The sequence below is a fragment of the Strix aluco genome, chromosome 4 (genome assembly GCF_031877795.1).
Source record: "Strix aluco isolate bStrAlu1 chromosome 4, bStrAlu1.hap1, whole genome shotgun sequence".
NCBI classification, from domain to species: Eukaryota; Metazoa; Chordata; class Aves; order Strigiformes; family Strigidae; genus Strix; species Strix aluco.
This window is the reverse complement of record NC_133934.1, coordinates 88,952,423-88,972,698: the sequence shown is the minus strand read 5'-3', so window position 1 is coordinate 88,972,698 and position 20,276 is coordinate 88,952,423. Positions and strand designations below refer to the sequence as shown.

Genomic DNA, 20,276 nt, shown 5'->3' with positions numbered 1-20,276 from the left:
TGCTAGCTGGGCCTTTGCTGCGTAGGATGGCCAAGTCCAGCAAAGAGGGCAGGGAAAAAATAGCCTGGTGGAAGCCGAGGGGCAAAGAAATTTCTGTGCTCTTGTTCTGGCTCTTCCAGCCTTTCTTTCCCTACCAAGGAGATGACAGTCCTACAACATCCCCACTGCAGGGGCTTTCTGTCTCTGCACCTCCCAGGGACAGGACGCCCTAGGTGATGTGCTCTGGGTCAATCCCTCATCTGGGAGCATGCAGTGTGACTACCCACTGGGGACGGGGATGTGGCAGCATGGCCATGGCTGATGTGACAGCAAAGGACCAGCTGCATGTGGGAGCAGCAGCAACAGCCTGCTCTGTCTGCGGATGGGATGGGATGGGATGGGATGGGATGGGATGGGATGGGATGGGATGGGATGGGATGGGATGAAGCCAGCATGGTCAGGCACCAGCTCCGTCCTGCACAATGCTAACCTGCTTTGGACCACATTGTGTTCTGGTGCTACAAGATCTCTGCAAGGATGGTCCAAAAGGCTTTTCCCTCTTCTTAGCATATGCCCCTTGACTACAGAAGCATCAGATGTTCCTGGAGGTGCATGAGCTGCTGACAAAGGCTGTAGTGGCACTGGCCCCAGCTGTGTTGTGTGCTGGGGTGTAGGCTAGCCAGACTGGGCACCACAGCAAATGTCCCCTCTCCCCAAAGGCAGATTTGCCCCAGCTTTCTCCACTGTGTGATCAGAAGTCCTGGGCTCATTTTTCTGATCCCTGGGGGTGCTGCCTGGTCTGCAGCAGGGGCCAGCAGGAATGAGACACCCCCTGCACACTGCCAGTGGGGCTGGCTTTAGAGTGGTGAAGCTCGCTAGTGGGTGCTGAGCTGCAGCCCCTTTCTCTGCTCTTACATGTTATAGAGCTATAACCACTGCCCTCACAACCTCATTACCAGGGACTTCAGGCACCACTATGGCTGTCCCACCCAAAAAACAAAGCCTCTCTGTGCTCAGTCAGCAATGGTGAGCACTGACTTGTCTTTGGGATGGGGGGGCAGAGCAGTGGTGGGTAGCAGAAGTGCCCTGATGCTGAACAGGTCTTGGCTGGAGGAGTTTTTGAGACTGTGGAAAACCACAGGGGCTCCAAATCTGTAACAGTTGTTCAACAAAACAGATGAAAAGACTTGTTCCAGATGGCCTATCCATCCTGGATATCTTCAGTGCGGGATGCACTGAATTTTAGCTGATATGATCCCATCTGTGGGCATTCTTCACTTCAAACAAAAGAGCTCACAATTAAAAGGAGGGACAATACTAGTTGCCAGAGCCCTGGCCCTGCAACTGTCACGGATTTTCTATCAGAGTACTCTCTGAGAGGTGATCGACCACTCTGAGAGGTGATCAACAGTGCCTAGCTCCACATCAGCAGGGGATCACTGTGCTCCCCCAGCCCAGCCCCTTCTCTGTGAAGATCTGGAATTCCATGCCTTATTTTAAGGCTGCTGCTCAGCTTGATGACTGACAAACTCTACGCTCAAATGATCCTGCTGCAGAGTATTGCTTCTAATCCCGCTGGTAGCCCCTTGGGATGCTGGAGAACAAGCACTTTCCCAAACCTGCAGGCTCTGCAATCACATACCTCCACTCGCTGATGCTGATGCAATAACCCTGTGATGCTCCGGTCTCCTGTTTTACTGATGGGTTTTGAGATGTAAGCTTACCTGGAGAATCCTTTCAGTGGTTTCTTTGTCTAATTGTCTTCAACAACACAGTATTGTTGGCAAGTGGTGCAGGAGTGTTTGGCCTCACACAGCGTAACTGGCTAGAGGGAAACTGAAAAGGACAAGTAATAAAGCAGAAGTGTATTACAGGGCCTCCTTCGAGTGTTGAGTGAAGGAAAGATTCTGCACAACCAAAAAGGTGCAGGTTAAGGGACTGTATGAGCTGGCTGGATACAGCAGAGCATTTCCCTAGACCAGAGGTGACAGCACAGAAATAACCCAGAGCATGGCACTGACTGCCCGGGAGCCCCATGTGTTACTGCAAGGGCAGGAGGCACCACATCAGCTACCATTAACTCCCGTCAACAGCTCCACATAGTAATGCCAGGGTAAGCCAGAGGCTTCAATTACATGTATCAGGCAATTAGAGTCACAGCACCCCCGTTAGTACAAAATGAGTGCTGGGGACCCATGTGCTGAGGAACACAGAGCTCAGCTCGGGGTGTGTAATGAGGGCCCCAGCCAGCAACGCTGGGGAGGTGGGGGTGATGCCATTCCTGGTGCACTAGGAAGCACAGGCAGGGCATGAGCTGGGGACAAGACACACACTGACAGGCCTCGGTCCTCTCCCTCCCGGTCCCCAGCCACCTGCAGCAGGACTGGTTACCACAGGACCTGTTATTGCAGGACCAGCTGTGCCTGTGAGATGATTACCCTCCGCGTTTGGTACTTGCTTTTCTCCAGCCTGTCTGCTAAAGCTGGCAACCTGGGGACTCAGAGTGAACAGATGTGGGGGCTCAGGGCAGAACTTATGTGCTTGTGTCTGGTGAACTGCTGGGAAGGGTCTTTATATCCTGTGAGGAATAAGCAGAAGCAAGGAAGGTATGCCTGCTGAGGAGGGGGTGATTTTCTTACCAGAAAGGGCATGTATATAATTTTTTTTAAAAAAAGAACACTTGGTTCTGACCATATAGACCCTGTGCTAACCCACGCAGAACGGGTCAGTGGGGATGCGATGCCCCAAGATGCCCCTCTGCCATCATCGGACTACAGGCTGCTCCGAGGAGCCCTGCAGCTCCTGGGTTATGTTACAGCAGCCAACAGCTCCTCTGTGAGGCGTAAACAGGCCCTTCTCTGCCTTAATCCATCAGATAATTTGCAGGGTACAACCTGCTCCGTGTGTTGGAGCACTGCCAGCAGCCCTCTTGCTGCTCAGATTCTGCGTTGTTGACCACAGAAAGATGAAAGGGATTGCCTCAGTTGCACCATAGCAGGAGCGGTGAGCCACCTTCCCAGCCCCGTGCCCAGCCTGGGACTTCTCAGCCTCATACATGCTTCTCCTCCTCGGCTGTCCCAGACTCACGGCTGGATGCCCAGCAGGAGCTCCTGGCCGCTAGCAGCTCTCACCTGCTTTCCCTCTGCTCTGAGCAGTTTGGGAGGTCGGGGCTCCTCTCCCTGTTTCCTCCTGCTCATTCACAGGGTGCCAGGCTCTCATAGGTCCTGCTATCCCCCTGTTAATATTCCGGGCATGAGAGCGTTCAGCATTGTGCCAACAGGAGCCAGAGGTTAAAACGTACAAACATAATTATGGTGATAATGCTCCTGTGCAGCCTGCTGGAATGGCCGGGGAGGAAGAGGCTGGAGAGGGCTTTGCCATCAGCCTCCACTCTGGACTGGCTTCCTCTGATCAGGTATTTCTCTTCTCTGCTTGGTGTACTGCACCCTTGGTGCCAAGATCCTGGGCCACAGGGAGTCTAAGGGTTTCAACTTATTAGTTCTGGGAGACACGACTCATGAGCGTGTTTGCTCCCCTGTGCTCCATGCCGGTTCCCGTTCCCCCTCCATCGCTCACAGATCCTTCAGGAACAAGAGCTGGGTGCTGGCTTTAAAGCATCCACTCTTGCATTTGCAGTGTGGTCTTCATGCTAACCCTATGCATTTAATAATAGTCAAGGCCCTGTGTATTCCCTGGCAAGCTTGACCTAAATTCGGCAGCAAGGTTTATTCTGCAGCTTGCACTGCAGCGAATGGGAGAGTCTGCAGCAGCTGGGGGAAAAAAAACAAACCTCGAAAGGGGGAAGCTTGGATTGAATTAAATCTGAATCAAATCACAGCCATCTCCTCTGCGTTTCTTTAATTGGAAGTTCAAATTCAGTTTATTGTTCCCAGCTCCATCATTTTTAGTTTCCAACGTGCTGCAGGATTTGCGATCTCAAACAGCTGTGATTGTTGCGTAGGGAAATTTTGACTGCTGTAGTTGCTAGAAATTGGGCAGGGGATGTGGTGTAGTTTGGATCATAGTTTATTAGGTTTCAGAGTTAGCCCTGAGAGGAAGGTTCCCGCCTCTGTGAGACATTACTGCCTTCTTTCATCACCTGTGGAAGGTATTCACTGGGCTGATTTATTTTGTGTGATTACAGTGACGCTCAGGCATAAAGGGCATAAAGAGGTGGCTTCAGCAAACTCCGCTCTTGGGGAACAAGAAAATAGCCAGGGCTTGATGATGACAAGCTAAACAGGTCTCACACATGTGTCTTTAACCACCCTGTGCTGTTTTTTGCTGAGATAGAGTTAATTTTCTTCAGAGCAGGTAGTACGGGGCCGTTTTCGATTTGTACTGAAAACAGCATTGGTAACACGGGGATGGTTTTGTTACGGCCGAGCAGCACTTACACAGAGCCAAGGCCTTTTCTGCTCCTCACCCCACCCCACCCGTGAGTGGGCTGGAGGGGCACAAGAGGTTGGGAGGGGACACAGCCAGGACAGCTGACCCCAGCTGACCCCAGGGACGTCCCACACCGTGTGACGTCGTGCTCGGCACATACAGCCGGGGGAAGGAGGAGGAAGGGGGGGAATGCTCAGAGTGATGGCGTTTGTCCTCCCCAGTAACCGCTACATGATGGAGCCTGGCTTTCCTGGGGATGGCTGAGCACCTGCCTGCGATGGGAAGTGGTGAATCAATTCCTGTTTCCTTTGCCTGCGCGCGGCTCTCGCTTTACCTGTTAAACTGTCTTTATCTCAACTCACAAATTTTCTCACTTTTACTCTTCCGATTCTCTCCCCATCCCACCATGGGGGAGTAAGCAAGTGGCTGTGTAGGGCGTAGTTGCTGTCTGGGGTTAAACCACAACACACCGTAACCTCAGGAGGGTTAGAGCAATGATATGCTTAATCCTGGCTGTTTGTCCAACTCTTAACTTTGTTAGTCAGCTCCCTGGAGAAGGAACAAAGCTCCTCATGTATGTACAGCTCTAAGCCATTGGCTATGCTCCAGAAAACGGTCCTCTCTGCTGCTGGAGAAGGATCCTCACCAAAGCTTTGCTTGTGCTCATTCAGGCACATCCCCTGAAGGGATTAATGCTCAGCAGACACCACCTGAAACATGCAGAGAAAAAGGGAGATGCCACTTTTCCCTGAAGAGTGACAATGGGTACACTGTTGGCTTCAGGTGTGGGCAGGAGCCTTCTGGTACTGCCTTGTGCTCCTGGACAAGCCTGGGCTCTGGCATTAGGCCCACCTTCACCATCTGCCCAAGCAGGCAGCTCAGCAGTGTTCTAAGAGACTGGGAATGGAGCTGAATGGAGGAGAATGAGGAGGATGGCTGGTCTCATATTGCCTGATCAGAGCTTTGCCCCAACCTCAGCATGATGTCTCACCACCATCCCGTTGCAACCCTCCTGCTCAGCCTTCAGGAAATGACTCGTCCCTGCCAGAATGACTGCCCCTGCTCCACCAGCCCTTCCTCACCATGCCACCCCGGCCCCTGGCAGCAGCACTTGCACACTGTTGGCTTAAGAAAACCAAAGCCATCAATCCCTGTTAGGCAGCTCCCAGCTCTGCTGCCCAGCACCTCACACCAGCCAAACTTTGAAGAGCTGAGCCCCACCGCACCACAAGCACCCGGGACCTGCCGCCTCAGCTGCTGAAACACCCCCATTCAGCACAAATGGGGTTGATCTGCACCTCCAGCTGCCCCAAGGATGGCTCCAAACATCCTCCCTGCTTCCTGGGCATCACTCAGAGTGCTTTGGGAGAAGAGGGTTTTTTTGGTTTTGGTCACATCGCCAGGGAGGAGGAGAGAAATGCAGCTCTTCTGCTCTTCTCTGAGTCCAGACAAGTTAGCCCTTTGCCTCCCATTATCCCCCCAGGGGGCAGGGGGATAACTCCCTGCTCCTCAGAGGTACCAGTGCCGGTCCTACAGAGGCTTTGGACCCTTCATCTTCATCAGGAGGGAGACGAGACAGCACTAGGGACCTTGTGTCCTCCTCTAGAAATAACCTGTGCTTTGGCTGGAGAGGCAGAAAGGGCAGGATGGCCTGGCATGATGCTGGGAGGGGGGCAGTGGGTGCTGGATGGAGGGGCCCTGCTATGCTGGCAGCCCTGTTCCAGGGGAGCTGGCTGCTCCTGTCTCACAGGGCACAGCTGGGAGGGAGGGGGGTGCTGATGGGGCATCCACCAGAGATTCCCTGGCTGGCCCTCCCCAAAAACACATCAAGGGAAACTAAGCACACAGGGGAGCCAGGCGGGGGACTTTGGAGCCCCGTTTGGGGCAGACACTCTGCCCACCTGGCCACCGAGGCAGGGGAAAATCCCTGCCACACCAGATCCATCTCTTGCCTGAGAAGCCAACTTCAGCCCAACCGCAGAGAACGAAGCTGGAGCAAAGCGAAAGCAGAGTCACCCTTTGGTTTCTCCACCTGACCTAGCCTTAAAAACTCAATTTGAAGGCGGCATTAGGGAAGTAAGATATCGTTTATCAGGAGCGACAGATCCAATCTATAAATTAACACGCTCAGCCTGGGAGTCAGGAGGCAGAGATATCTATCAATTCCTCTCCAGCAGGCTGACACAGGCACACAAATTTGGCCAATTCCCCAGAGCATCATCCGGTCTCCAGCAGGTCTGAGGACCCAGAAGTGCTGGGGGGCAGAGCCAGTGACAGGGATTTAATATGGGAGAGTCCTGGAGAAGAACCGCGATCCCACCTCCACCCCAGCCTGTCCTCTGTGACGTGGGGACAAGAGGACCCCCAATGAAATGGGGTTCGTGTCTCAGTCCAAAGGCATAGTATATTTTTAAATGCACCACCAAGGCATTCGATATAGTCGCAAAACGGCTGCAGTCCGTTAGGGAAAAGCTGGCTATTTTAAGATACATGTACACAGTTTGCCTCCACCCTCCAAAAAGAAGCCATGGAAATAATATTTGCTTTTTACATAGGACCTACACAAATATAACTTTACATACATACAAATTACTGTCTCTGTGCTCAGTAAACCTGGGGTTTTAAGGCTGCTCACCTCCCAGCCTTGGGAGGTGCTGGGTGACTTTTGGTGATGCCTGACATGACTCTGCTATAAAGGACAAGCAAACGAGGACATTCACAACCCTGTCACGAGGCGCTTGTCTCGCTGAATCCCTTTTCTACATAAAACCAGAGAGGCTGGGCCAAATGGTGGAAATGGGTTCAATTAGGACCCCCAGCACGGCCTCACTCCCACCCCAGGTAGCTGGGTCTCTGCATCAGCCGCTCCCCACAGGGAGGAACAGCCTGCAGGGCGGCCAAGGGGACCACTCCCTCCGAGGGACACGGAAATGAAATGATCAGGGGGCTCAGATGGTGCAGCCAGGAAGCCTGTTAAAGGCCTCGTAAATAAGAGCCCATGTAGACAGCAGGTACTGCGGGGCTTTATAGGCCTATAAAACACCCTGAGCTGCCACCGAGGCTGGAAGGGATGGGTAGGGAATCTAATTTCACAGGATTTAAAGCAGGTGAGAGAGATATAAATGTGTGTTTTTAATAGTAATTAATGCTGCCATTCAGAAGCACTTAAGCACTGGGTTCGGAGAGTTTCCAAGGGCTTGCCTCGTAAATCACAGCCCACTACCTGCCTGCCCTGCTCCTGGGGAGCTGGGCTGCTGCTCCCTCGCCTGACCTGGTCACGGCAGCAGGGCCATTTCCAGCCCCAAGCGGAGAGCTCAGCATCGCTGTGGCCGGGTTGCTCCTGAGCCTTGGCAAGCAGAGTCATCCCCAGTCACCCCTCTGAACTGGGGGCCACCCTGAGATAGGCACAGGGACACCTTCCCCCCAGGTTATCCCCTTTTCTGAGGGACAAAGCAGCAGCTTCCTCACGCCTAGCTCACCGCTCACTTCTCTGTCACAGGCTGCCAGTTTTCACACTGCCTTCTTGAGTCATTTCTGCTCTGCAGGCGGTCAGGTCCCAGCTGGCTCCTTCTGCCTGGTGTGGGTGGGGAGCAGAGGGTGACACAGCCCACAGGGATGAGGTGGAGAGCGGGGGATGCACAGGAAACGCGCAGGAACGGGCAGTGTATATAATCCATGCTGGTTTGTGTGGTGCTGTGATTTCTAAGATGATACCAGGACCCTTGGGGTCTGATTTCATACCATTCTTGGATGGTGACAGAGGTCAAGTGTTTAGCAGAGAAGTCCAGCATGGGCAGCTGAAGATGCATCCCATGCTTTAGCATCCCCAGGCACCCCAGAAAGCAGTTGGGGAGCTCACAGCCTTCATTGCGTGGTGTGCACCCACTCCTGCCTCCCACGGCTGCCAGTTGGTCGGCAAAGCGGAACAGCAAGACCCCAGTCCTGCCCCAGCTTCGCCCCAGTCCTGTCCACCTGCGCCCTAGTCCAGCCCCAGGCTTGTCCCAGCCCTGCCTGGGAAGGCTCCAACCGTGTGCCAGCCCTGCCCTCTAGTGTCACTTCTGCCACAGCCACACGTTACAAGCCAGACCATTCTCCCAGAACCTCTGGTGCAGATGTTCAGCGGGGTCTAAGGTGTGATTGTTACAGGCAGAGCTTGACTTTCACACCGGGGGAGCAGGGCAGGGGAAGGATCCAGGCTCAGAGATTTGCCAGATGGTGATGTTGTAACTTGGGGGTGGAAGGAACTTGCTGCTGTCTTCAACTCTGTTCTCTGCCCATGGTCAAAGAAGGTCCCTGCCATTTCCCTAGAGAAAACAGGAGTCCTGAGGAAACCAAGAAAGAACAAGACAGCTAGGAGAAACCTTCATCAACTATTTCTTATGCACTGTTTTTCTAGTTATGCCCAGTCAGATTATCCAGGTTGGGGATTAAGCATGCCCCAGATACAGAGACAGTCTGAGATGTGGTCAAGTTTATTAGCTGATGGAGCACCTGAACTGCTTCCAGAAACAGCTCGAGTCTGCAAAGCTCAGGGATGCTTTGGTGTGGCACAGAGCCCACGCAGAGGTCCTGTTGGACCCCACTGCCTCCATAGAGAGCTGAGTCAGCATGACTGCTCCGGAGCCCTGGCACCAAAAATGTGGAGGCTGAAGAGCCCAGGCAGTGCTGCTTTCAATACAGTTTCAGAGCTGGTTTGGATCCAGCTGGCAGTTAGCCCCTTCTGCATGAGTCCCCATGTTCTGGGGTCCCGGAAGGTGTCTGAGCGGGGTGCAGCTGGATCCAAGTGCCCTTCAGCTGGTGTCTCCAAGCTGCTGGAGGACAGCGTGCAGGGCAAACACCAAAGCATCTTTGCAGCAGCTGCCTGGGCCAACAAGGCTGGCACAGAACTACAGCTAATAAATCCACCTGGACCAAAACTGTTCCCATTTTGCAGTGACACCGGGCCACCTCTGCACTGGACTCCCCAGGTTCTCTGTGTTTTTCCACAGTGCGACTGCAGAGACATCTATTATCCTGTACAACAGAGAGCTATGGCAGCACTACACTGCCACGGCTGTTTCTCCTACAAACCAGGGAGAGTCTGGAAAGAGGCTGTATCGTAATGGGAAACACTAGTGCTAGGAACAGGTGTTGCTTGGGGATGATGCTAAGAGATTTCTCTACTCTCTCACCCTGGTTCGTGTTTACTACCTAGCAGAGAAACCTGATCTGGTTGTTCTGATTTGGTAAATCAGGCTTGGATTTTGCATTGGCCTCCTCCTGTATTAGTTACCAGCAAATATGAAATACTGGTGTGACACTTGGGACCTGTTGTTTCCACACCATATCTGCAGTTCAAACTTGACTCCTCGAAGGCTCAAGGAATTTTGCCGAGACACACAGCAAACCAGAGGAATCACCAGCAGGCCCAGTAAAGTAGTGATCCTGTCACAGGTAAACCCTCCTGGGTTGTTGGTCCCTGCTTGGATACCACTGTGGGGTCACACTGACTGTATGTAGGATGAGCATACCCACACACACTTATGTACAGATATACATATACTTACATATATGTTTGTGTGTGTGTTATACATATATAAAGCTAGATTGATGTCTTGACTTGTAAGCCCCACACTTTATAAATGTCTGCATCAGGAATGCTTGTACTAACTGAAAATCAGATCCCCACACACACAAGGAACAATAAATCTTTGAATACACTGGAATGACCTCACTGCTGAACTGATTTCTTCCCATGTTCCATTCCAGGTAGTGGAACAAGCCCTATTTCTAACCCCAAAGGGGTCTTCCTGAAGACCCAGAAACATTCGAATATGGCAATGTTTTCTTCTGCTTCATCTGCTATTCTACATGACTTACAAAGGGCCTGTTCCTACACTAACACACGGGTCGGTACGTCCAGGTCTCTTGTGTGGGCCAGGAACTGCAATTTATGCTGTCTCGCCACTGGGTTTGACCTACACCCCAAAGCCTGTTGCTATTTTATCAGCCAGGCTACTGGTTATCAGCTGATTTGCTTGCTTTCAAGTAGGTCATATAATTTAAGGGGGAAGGGGAGAACTCTCCCCTCAGAGGAGCACCGCCAGTCGTATTTTAAAAGGTTTTCTGTTCACATAGGAAAGGATTAAATAAGACACAGGAGTGCATGCATGTGTGTGCATGCTGGCAGGCAGGCAGGCAGGCGTGCCAGCCACCGACAGCAGCGCAGGCACCTCGCAGGACATGTGAACAAGGACACTACTGAGGCAGACACATTTCCCCACATGAGGAAGCTGCTTATTTTCCAGCCTCAGACCTCCACTAGCGATAATTGTTTATTTTGAAAGCACTTAGGGAACATGAAGTAGCACACTCCTAAACCAGAAATAATCCCGTGCTGGCTTTTCGCGATACGTGCTATCGTGTTAATATAAAACCAGGCAGCAACAACAGAAAAATACCTAGGTCTTGTCCACATAAGGAAGTGAATTGCTGCTGCTGTAGCAAAATAAAGGTGTTCTGTAAGGAAATTAAATATATTTATCTTCTCCAAAAAACAGGTTAAAACGTAACTTCATCTGCCTGTAAGCATTTGTTTGTAAAAAAATCACAACTGTAACAGGATCAAGAGGTTGAAATCTTGAACCAGGCAACTCCAAGCATGAAAAAAGTATGCATTATTTAGTGGGAAATAACCATCCATCGGAATAATATTGCTAGTGACCTATTGAATTCAGTCTCCCTGGAAGTATTTTTAATCAAGATTGATTTTTTTTTTTTCTAAAAGATCAGCTTTAATTCAAGCAGGAATTAATTCAGGGAAGCCTAAGGCTGTACTAAGGTACTGTGCAGGAGGCCAGGCTATATTGTCACAACAACTTCAATTAGCATTATAACCTGTTCATTACCACCTTTACTCTGAAATTTCTAAATCACCTACAACTTCAAATCCCCCCAGAGTAGACCATTCCTGTGAGGCAGGTAGGCAGGCACAGCTATGGCAGAGTAACTTTGCCAGTCAGTGTTAGCACCCAGGCAAGCCTTTATTCAAAGCACTTGTCAGAACCATTGCCATGCTGTAGACAAGCTCTGCCTAGGGAGATTGACCAGCACAACTATCACAGAACTACCTGATTATTCGGGAATAAATCACTTCTATTTTGGAATACACTGTCAACACCGTGGAGTTATATTGGCAGAGCTGAGAGAGCTATTCTGGTCAATTCGCCCATGCAGACGTGCCATACATGTGTGATAAGGCTGTAGAATAATCCCCCAAGAGAAGCAATGAACATTTTATTGATTGGGATATTTCAAACTTGTCCAGGACAAAGCAATCTTCTATGTGCTGAATGAGCGGACAAGATGGAATTGAGGGTTGGGTTTTTTGCCATCTAATTTCTGTGTTTAGTTTAGAGAAGACATTTTGAACAACACTAGCAAGTGGCAGCTGGGGGAAAAAAAAGATGTATATCTGGCTCTGATTCTGCCAGAGGCACTGTCATACTTGCAACATTAGTGGTAGGAGAGGTCATTTTCTTGAAATTCAAGACAAATGTGTGATGCTGAAGCCACAGGTATGTGTAACAGGCCACGGGGACCTCTAGAGCCAACCCAGCGCCCCACACCCAGGCTGTTCACTTTCTTTTTCTTACCTGACTGATGCTGTTTATGGGAGAAGCACTGGGCCAAGCACTGGAAGGAGGTGGATGGCAAAGGACGCCGGATAGGAAGCCTGCAATGAGTAAGTGCGAGCTGCACTTCTAGCCGCAGGATCAAAGCTTGGCTGAGCTAGAGGGGACACAGTCATTTCCAGCATATCGATAGCAGCTTTCCCTGCCATGATGCCAGCCCCTCTGCAGAGTCACGATCTCTGCTCTGGCAAACACCATGCACCGCTGCAGCTCTCCAGGCTGCCTGCACAGAGGTCAGTGAGGTGAGAAGGCAAAACTCACTTGGGATCACAAAGGCTCTACCAGGTTGGAAAGGCGCCTGATAACCCATTGCAAGGTGCAAGGGGGAGAGCTGGCTCTCAGCACATACCCAGAGCTCTCTGTCACCCTGCGGGGCACTTGGATGGGCCAGAGCAACACCCAGGCACCATCTTTCACTGTCCGGAGGGAACATGATTCCCACCAGTGCCCAGGTGCTGTTTATGAGGGAAGGGCTATGAGGAAAGACAGCATCTTTTAATAAACCAACTGACACAGCTGGGGGAAAAAATAACCAAGTGTGATTTCAGAGACTTGAGAAAAGCAAATTACACCTGAAACATTTTCCAGCCGTATCAACTGGTCTAATGAAATAGAACACATCTCCCCAAAACTCCTGCCATGCTTCTGTCCTTCACAACTGCAAGGGCACAGCTGCTACGAGGGCAATTAACACCACTGGCCTTGCATCTAAAATCCCCTTAATTGTGCTCTCTGCGAATTGCTGGGCCCCAGGATGTTGCAGCCCAGACATTTTGCAGCAGTCTCAGCTGAAATAAGGAGTGGGAGATCATACTGACCAATGTTGGACACTGAGCTCACTGCTGTCTCCCCTGCCACATGTAATCTGGTATTAAGTTTGACTTATTTTGTCCTGTCTGGCAGTTTGAATTCACAACATGCTAGAGAGTTTGGTATTGAAAAGGCTCCTTTGTTATAAACCACTGTTAAGAGAAGGTGGGACATTTTGACATGCGAGTGTGGGCAGATGGGTCTTTTATATCTGGAATGATGATTTGGGACTGTGGGATAACTGTTTTAGCAGGAGACGGCGTGTGTGCAGCTCGCAGCGATACCCGGGCTACCTTGAAAGCAGTGAGTTCCTGTACCACTTGCCACGTAGCTGGGTGGTGCACGGTGACATTCTCCTGATTAGATTTCCAAGTTAGCGCTGCAGGAAGAAGAGTAAAGCAGCCCACACCACCCTGTACTGTCCTTACGAGCCGTTTGCAGATGTCTACTTCATTCAGGTCGCATGAGGAAGGTTTTATTTGCCTCCACAAAAACACAAACTTTGTTTCTGTAAACAAGGCTTAGGCCGCAGAGCGCAGACCTGGACTCTATGGCAGGCTGCGAGCAAAATCCACGTTAGAAAATGACTGAAAGCACCAGGCTCAGATCCCGTTTGCTCCAACCAGCACACAGAGCACACCGATACGAGCTGCCGGAGTGTGCTCCCCACACAGCGGCTGCTACCGGTTACCTCCCTCACGCCCCGGCCCTGCCAGCCCCTGCCCGGTGCCCGCGGGCGAAATGGCGCCGGTCACCTCGCCTGGCTGCGAGGCACTACCACCGACTCTGTGGCAGCGCTTCCACAAGGGCCCCTGCCCGAGCCCTTCACTGCTGGCTGCAGGGGCTGCCTCCGGATCCCCGCTCAGCTGATCGTTCCTCCCCACATCGCCCCGCTTGTTCACCGCGGCCTGGCCCGGGGCGGGGCGGCGGGGCCGGGCGGGGCCCTCCCCCGACATGGCGGCGCGGCCGGGCGGCCGGGGAGGTGCCGAGCGGCGCCCGCGGGGCGTGAATAAAGGGCGACGGGCGGGGCCGCGGTGCTCCGGGAGGTGCGGGGCCGGAGGCGGCAGCGGCGGCGGTGGGTGAGCGGGGCCAGCGGCGGGAGGAGGGAGGGAGGCCGGCCGGGCGGGCGGGCGGGCGGGCGGGCTGGGGCGGGGGCCGTTGGCTGACGGCCCGCGCCCGCCATGAGCAGGGCGCAGCTGACGCGGACCGGGATCCTGCGGATGGCGCTGGGCGGCGGCGCCGCCGACCCGCTGCTGCCGGCGGAGGGCGGCGGGGGCCGGCGGGCGCCCTTCCTGCTGCGGGCCCTGCGCATCGCCGTGGTGGTCTGCCTCTACTGGTTCACCTCCATCGCCATGGTCTTCCTCAACAAGTACCTGCTGGACAGCCCCTCGCTGCGCCTCGACGCCCCCCTCTTCGTCACCTTCTTCCAGTGCGCCCTGACGGCTGCCCTCTGCCTGGGCCTCAGCCTGGGGGCGGCCTGCGGGCCCCCCTGCCCCGGCCTGCCCGCCCTCCGCCTCGACCCCAAGGTGTCCCGCAGCGTCCTGCCCCTCTCCGCTGTCTTCATCGGCATGGTCACCTCCAACAATCTCTGCCTCAAGCACGTCGGCGTGGCCTTCTACAACGTGGGGCGCTCCCTCACCACTGTCTTCAACGTGCTGCTCTCCTACCTGCTCCTCAAGCAGACCACCTCTCTCTATGCTCTCCTGGCCTGCGGAGTCATCATAGGTGAGGGGGAGCGGGAGGGGGCTGCACCCACCCCGCAGTTGGCCCTATAAACTCAGAGAGACAGAGTTGGGGGGTCTTCCCCTTGGGAAGCCATCCCCCACCTGCACAGCACCTCCCTGGTGAGGTGGGGTGGCTCAGGGCTCATGTCTTGGTCTGCCTTTGCAACCTGGAGCATGTAGGTAACTCGTTAAGAAAAGAAATTACTCTTACTTGACCATGGCCCTCTTTTTCCTTTGAGTGCTAAAACCTGCCTACTCTCTAATGAAGTTCAACTTGCCTTCCCCTTCCCCCCCAAGGGCCATAAAACAGTAGGTGCTTGTTGATGATTAACTTTGGTAACAATAACAGTATTTATGTCCGCACTGTTGGGATGGTACAACAGAGCCAGCCAATTCAGACAGGCTGAATGCACGTGATGAAGGGATAGCTTATCAAGCCAAGCGTAAAACACCACCAGAAGATCTGGTTTTGCGGTTAGGACGTAGGGCAGGGCATTGACTGGCTTAACGGGAACTGCTTACAAGTCTTTCCAACAGCATCAATAATGCCAAAAGCTGCCTTCCACTGGAGGGCCATTTAGATGCCAAGAATGGTAAAATGTTTACTTCAGTCCAGTTCCAGGTGGACACGTGTTCACTTTGGTACTTGGACAAGCAGATGGACTCAGCTGAAAATGAAGCAAGAGGATCTCCTCTCCATAGAAGAGGTGAACAGGAACAGAACTACTGTTTTTACCACCCAAGTGGTGCAGGCAATTGCCTTCAGCTAGCCTTGTGTTTGGGTATTGCCCAGAATTATGGCGTCTGCCAGCCTTACAGGGTTTCTCTAAGACTGTCCCCCTGGCTCTGTCTCATTTTGCTGTGAGAGCGTTGCCTGTAGCAGTGTAGTTGAGCATCCTCTTTGGCAAAGCCCTTCCTGTCTGTGCATTGAACCCATTTGCATTTGGGCTTAGTTTAAAGTGTGTTGGCTGCTTTGCAGGCAACTTCCCAGATGGCCTCCAACGTGAAGCAGCTAATGGAGAGGTAGTGCAGTGCTCCTTCAGTAGCTCATCTCCTGTTTTATGTTTTGCTCATGAGCTGGATGGGGAGAGGTCTCCCTGTCTGCCCTGGAGACGCAAAGCCTGTAGCTCCTGTTTTGGAGGTGGTTAAAGAGTGCATTACCCATCAGAAGTTGAAGATACTGCACTCAGTTTCTGCCTTGTGATCTTTTTTTGATCAAGCTTCTTAATATTAAATACATGTGTTTACTATCTTTCCATCTTCTTTTCTGACCTCTCTCTCCCTTCCTGTTAACAGCACAGCCAAGCTTGTGAGGTCTGGTTTGTTGGGGTTTTTTTTAAACCTTGAGGAGTATTTCTTGCTACCTGTGTGTCAGCTTGCTGCCTTTTCAATTTAAAAAAATCATATGATCTCATGAAAATGACCTATACACAAAGAGTAGTTTTAACTTTAGTTCATGGCTCTTTGGAATAATAGTTTCTAAACTCATGCTGCCTGCTTAGTGTGGGAATCAGTCCTCTGAGATTGAATGATAGCACAGTAAATTACCCACACTCCCCGAATAAATCTTCCCAGGACACTAGTCATGACACTTTGTGGATTCACTTAATAGAAAGGGGAAGCCCTTAAGCCTGTCTCTGCTTGTGGTTGTGGTTGTTCAGTATAAGGTAGATGATGAATTGCTGACTGTATGTTTTGACTCCTTCTGCAGTTATTCAGATGATGCATGATTTGTTTGGTTGCAGGTGGCTTCTGGCTGGGTGTTGACCAGGAGGGAGCAGAGGGCACTCTGTCATGGACAGGTATATTCTTTGGGATCTTAGCAAGCCTGTGTGTCTCGCTCAATGCCATCTACACCAAGAAGGTGCTGCCTGTGGTGGATGGTAGCATCTGGCGCCTGACCTTCTACAACAACGTCAATGCCTGCGTGCTGTTCTTGCCCCTCATGATGCTGCTGGGCGAGTTTCGCACCCTCTACCACTTCGACAAGCTGGGAAACCCCAGTTTTTGGGGCATCATGACCCTGGGGGGAGTGTTTGGCTTTGCCATTGGGTATGTGACCGGACTTCAGATAAAGTTCACTAGCCCACTCACCCACAACGTGTCTGGGACAGCCAAGGCCTGTGCCCAGACAGTGCTGGCTGTTATCTACTTTGAGGAGACAAAGAGCTTCTTGTGGTGGACGAGTAACTTGATGGTTCTGGGTGGCTCCTTCGCCTACACATGGGTGAAAGGGCTGGAGATGAGAAAGGTGCAAGAGGATCCTAACGTCAAAAGCAGTGAAAGAAATGAGACTGGTGTGTAGTCAGCTCCTGCTCCTCTGTTTCTGTGCCTGGGGGGGTTAACCTTTGGTGCTCCTTTCCTCCTGGGGAGAAGATGAACAAGGAGCAGGAAGAAATTCACCTGCAAAGTGTATGAGGAACTGTGACAGGAACCAGAGCCAAAGACCGGACTGGATCATCTTCTATCTATGGGATCTCACCCTGTATTGGAGTTGGGGAGAGCATGTGTTGTAGAGAGCAATCATTTTTTTTGTGATTGTTTTTTAAAATGGATGTTGCTATTGACCTAATCTGGGTAATTTGCATCTTGGGGGAGGGGAGGGGGCGGTGCTCATAGGGGACAAAGACCTTGTGTAGTTAGGGATCTAGAATTAACTGAATGAATGCAGTCTGAAGTTATAAAATCCTGAACCTCCATGTAAGGAAGAGGCAGGTAGCCAGACTGTTGGGGATAGACTCCAGCAAACTGTTCTGCTATAAAAGGATTGGCAACTGCCGTTCTTCCTGTTGTCCCATTCAGTGCAGAGGGTGGGAAATTCCCTCCCTTCTGGTTCTGCGCAAGCCTAAACAGCAGCAGTGCCTCCAAATCTCCTTTCCAAAGAGTCAGTATCACATCCTGCTGAGGGTCTTTTCGGTGTTTCTCTCCACCTGGTTTCTTAGTTCAGGAAGTCATGCTAAGAATTGGGAATGAAACTTCTCATTCCGTCTGCACCAGGTCCCGTGAGGGAGAGCATGAGCTCTCAAGTGGCCTTTCTCGGGGAGGAGCAAGCTTGGCCTTTGCCTCTCTGTGACAGACAGGAGGGGAAAAGTCACTGAAGCACGCACTTCTGTAGGGTGGAGATCCCAGTTCATGGGGTTGGCAACACCTCTCCTTTTTACCCTCTGTGTAGATTAGTGATTGAAAAGGAGGTTGTTATTAATTAGGCTTGTTTTGGGGGACTTATTCCATACCTACTTTGGATCTCTTCTGGTGTTTTCAGTTTGTCTTTTGGCTTGTTCCTTTTAAACACACACACACACACACGGCCATCTTGGTGAATCCTTCAACCCCCCAAAATCCTGGTTTTGCTCAGCTGCATCAATCCCTTCACTTGGAACTTGCTGCTGAACAGTCAGTTCTGCAGCGATCTCTGCCTGCCAATCTGGTCCCATGCCGGTGGCACCTGAGGTTACTCTGTGCTGTGATTTCTGATCCCAGGGGTCAGCAGCAACATCCTACAGCCAGCTGTGATGTTGCACCGGCTTTCTGAACCCCAGGCCCCTTTATATTTAAAGGGTTGTTTGGATGATGAGCCTGGGCGGTTAATGGGGCTGCTTCATGCCCTGCCCTGTGGCTCCTATATCATGTACCATGCCCTGCGTGTGATGTCTGGCTGCTCCTACAGAAGGACACTCCATTTCTGCCCAGAATATGTTCCTATCTAATTTGGGGAGGGCGGGGGCTCCTGCTCCGGGTTTCATGACCACAGGTACCTTCTCACTCCTTTTCAGTGCAGGCTGCCATGGGGTGTCCTTGAAATTTATTTTATTTTTTAATGGGAACCGGCATTTTTAATGTTGCATGCATGTACTGACTTGTAACGGCCAAACTTGCTGAATAAAGTCGGGGGTCGCTCTCTGGATCTGACGAGGGACGGGAGCGACGTTTGCGGCCTGTATCGCCATGGCGGGTGGGGGGGGAACCGGCCACAGTTCCCCCCCCCGCCCCTGCGTCCAGCTCCAGACGCGGCCGCTAGGGGGCGGTAGAGCGCCTCTAGAGCTCCGCGCGTCGCACGCTCCCGCCCCGCCGCGCTGATTGGCTGACGCAGCGTACGCGGCGTCAGCCAATCAGCGAGGCGGGGCGGGAGCGTGCGGCGCGCGGGGGCCGCGGCGGCAGTCGGTGGCGGCGATGGCGGCGGCCGCCCCTGGCCCGGTTGTGGCTCCGGTCCCGGCCCTTTGCCGCTCGGTGCATTGGTTCCGCCGCGGGCTGCGCCTTCACGATAACCCGGCGCTGCAGGAAGCGCTGCGGGACGCCTCGTCCCTCCGTTGCATTTATATCCTGGACCCCTGGTTCGCCGCCTCCTCCGCTGTGGGCATCAACCGCTGGCGGTGAGTGGGCTGAGGAGGCGCCGGGCCCTCAGGCCGCGGGTGGGGCTGAGGGGGGGTCGGGACGCGCTGGGTGTGGGTAGGAACGGCCGGGACCGGCGGTGGGGAGGGCTCCTGCGGCAGCCGGAGCCTTCAACTTTATGTAACGTCATTAGACTTTCTCCTTGCAAGCTAGGCGAATGTATGAGAGCAGCAACCGAGGGGCGTTTAGCTTTAGGAAACGCTTTTCCCTGAATTCAGAGACAAGAGCAAAGAATCCTCAGAGCTGCGTGGCCGCACCACGCCTTCCCACTGCCCTTCGGCTGCCGAGTGCGCCTAGGCATATGCGCAGGCCTGCCTTCCTCCCAGCCCTCAAATTTTTATGAAAATAGACTTTGGAAGGTAGAGGTGAAGCTGTTTGGGCTTTTCCCCTCTCTACAAATGGGAAAATATACGGCATGAGTCATGTCTGTGCAGAGAACAGGACTTCATGTACCGGTAGCCAGTAACATTACATAATGCTATTGTGTCAGGTCTCAGCAGCCTAAACATTTGGAAACCCAATCCAGGTAGGGATTCTCCTCTTCAAGACTCACCTGGGTACAAACGAAGTAGATCTCCCCCAGCCCTCAGACTACCCCATCACGGGTAGTGGACTGGACAACCACCTGGCTAAAAATACTTTAAGTGCTCTTTGAAATGTCACGTGGCAGTGCGTTAGGGAAACTGTAGTTGTAACTGCTTGCCTCTGCTGTGCACCTTAGCTTCATCTTCGAGGAATGGGTTAGTGTGGGTGATTTCTAAGCATTTCTAAAACCCACATCAGAGGATGGCTTAAAAATTGTGAATGTGCAGAAGTGACCACAATGTAGGTGTTCAAATTACAGAAAATTGTGGATTGTGTTACAGCTTAATATCCTAGGAGCCTAGGATCTTCTAGGAAAGAAGTGATCTTTCCGTAGACCAGACTTTTTACAGGCAGCAGCAGACAGAAATGCCTTTCACGTGCTGCTGTTCTCACTAACTGTCCTCATTTGGAAGAACCCATGCAGTGCCCCCAAAAGATTAATTCCTGATCCATTTAATCCTTGTTTGTTTACACCAACATTGCGGAGGGAGGGAAGCAGGTAGTGGTTTTATTGATGGTGTCGTCATGGAATGTCTGAGCAGGTGAAGTTTTTTTAAAATACTGTTTTCTTGGAGGTGTGTGCCTACTGCAGATGTCAGAAATTAGTACCACTGGCTGTTAGGCAAAAACGTATTAGCAAGTTTTTTATATTTACCGGAGTTCATTGGTTCCCATTGGGAACCTTGGCTTGGCTTTGCTATTTTTTTTTATGCAATTACTTGTATTC

General features: G+C 52.1%; 2 protein-coding genes across 4 annotated transcripts in view; both read left to right on the top strand.

Annotated features, from left to right (window-relative positions):
• Positions 1-13,782: 13,782 nt before the first annotated feature.
• CRY2 (cryptochrome circadian regulator 2) overlaps positions 13,783-20,276 on the top strand; it is a 28,271-nt gene continuing 21,777 nt past the window's right edge. Inside the window, exon 1 of one of the 2 annotated variants that reach the window (XM_074824111.1) lies at positions 13,783-13,930. In XM_074824111.1, coding sequence (XP_074680212.1) covers positions 13,806-13,930 — 125 coding nt within the window. In that variant the 5' untranslated portion in view covers positions 13,783-13,805. Of the gene's footprint in view, positions 13,931-18,706; positions 18,946-20,276 lie in introns of those variants that run through there. The other variant, XM_074824110.1, reaches the window with a different exon arrangement.
• SLC35C1 (solute carrier family 35 member C1) lies at positions 13,816-17,147 on the top strand. Of its 2 annotated transcripts, XM_074824113.1 has the most exons (3): positions 13,816-13,926; positions 14,041-14,576; positions 16,321-17,147. In XM_074824113.1, the coding sequence occupies exons 2-3, from the start codon at positions 14,072-14,074 to the stop codon at positions 16,878-16,880; spliced, it is 1,065 nt and encodes a 354-aa protein (XP_074680214.1). In that variant the 5' UTR covers positions 13,816-13,926; positions 14,041-14,071; the 3' UTR covers positions 16,881-17,147. The 2 variants fall into 2 exon arrangements, with proteins under 2 accessions (XP_074680214.1, XP_074680213.1); XM_074824112.1 differs by lacking the exon at positions 13,816-13,926 and having other exon boundaries at positions 13,962-14,576.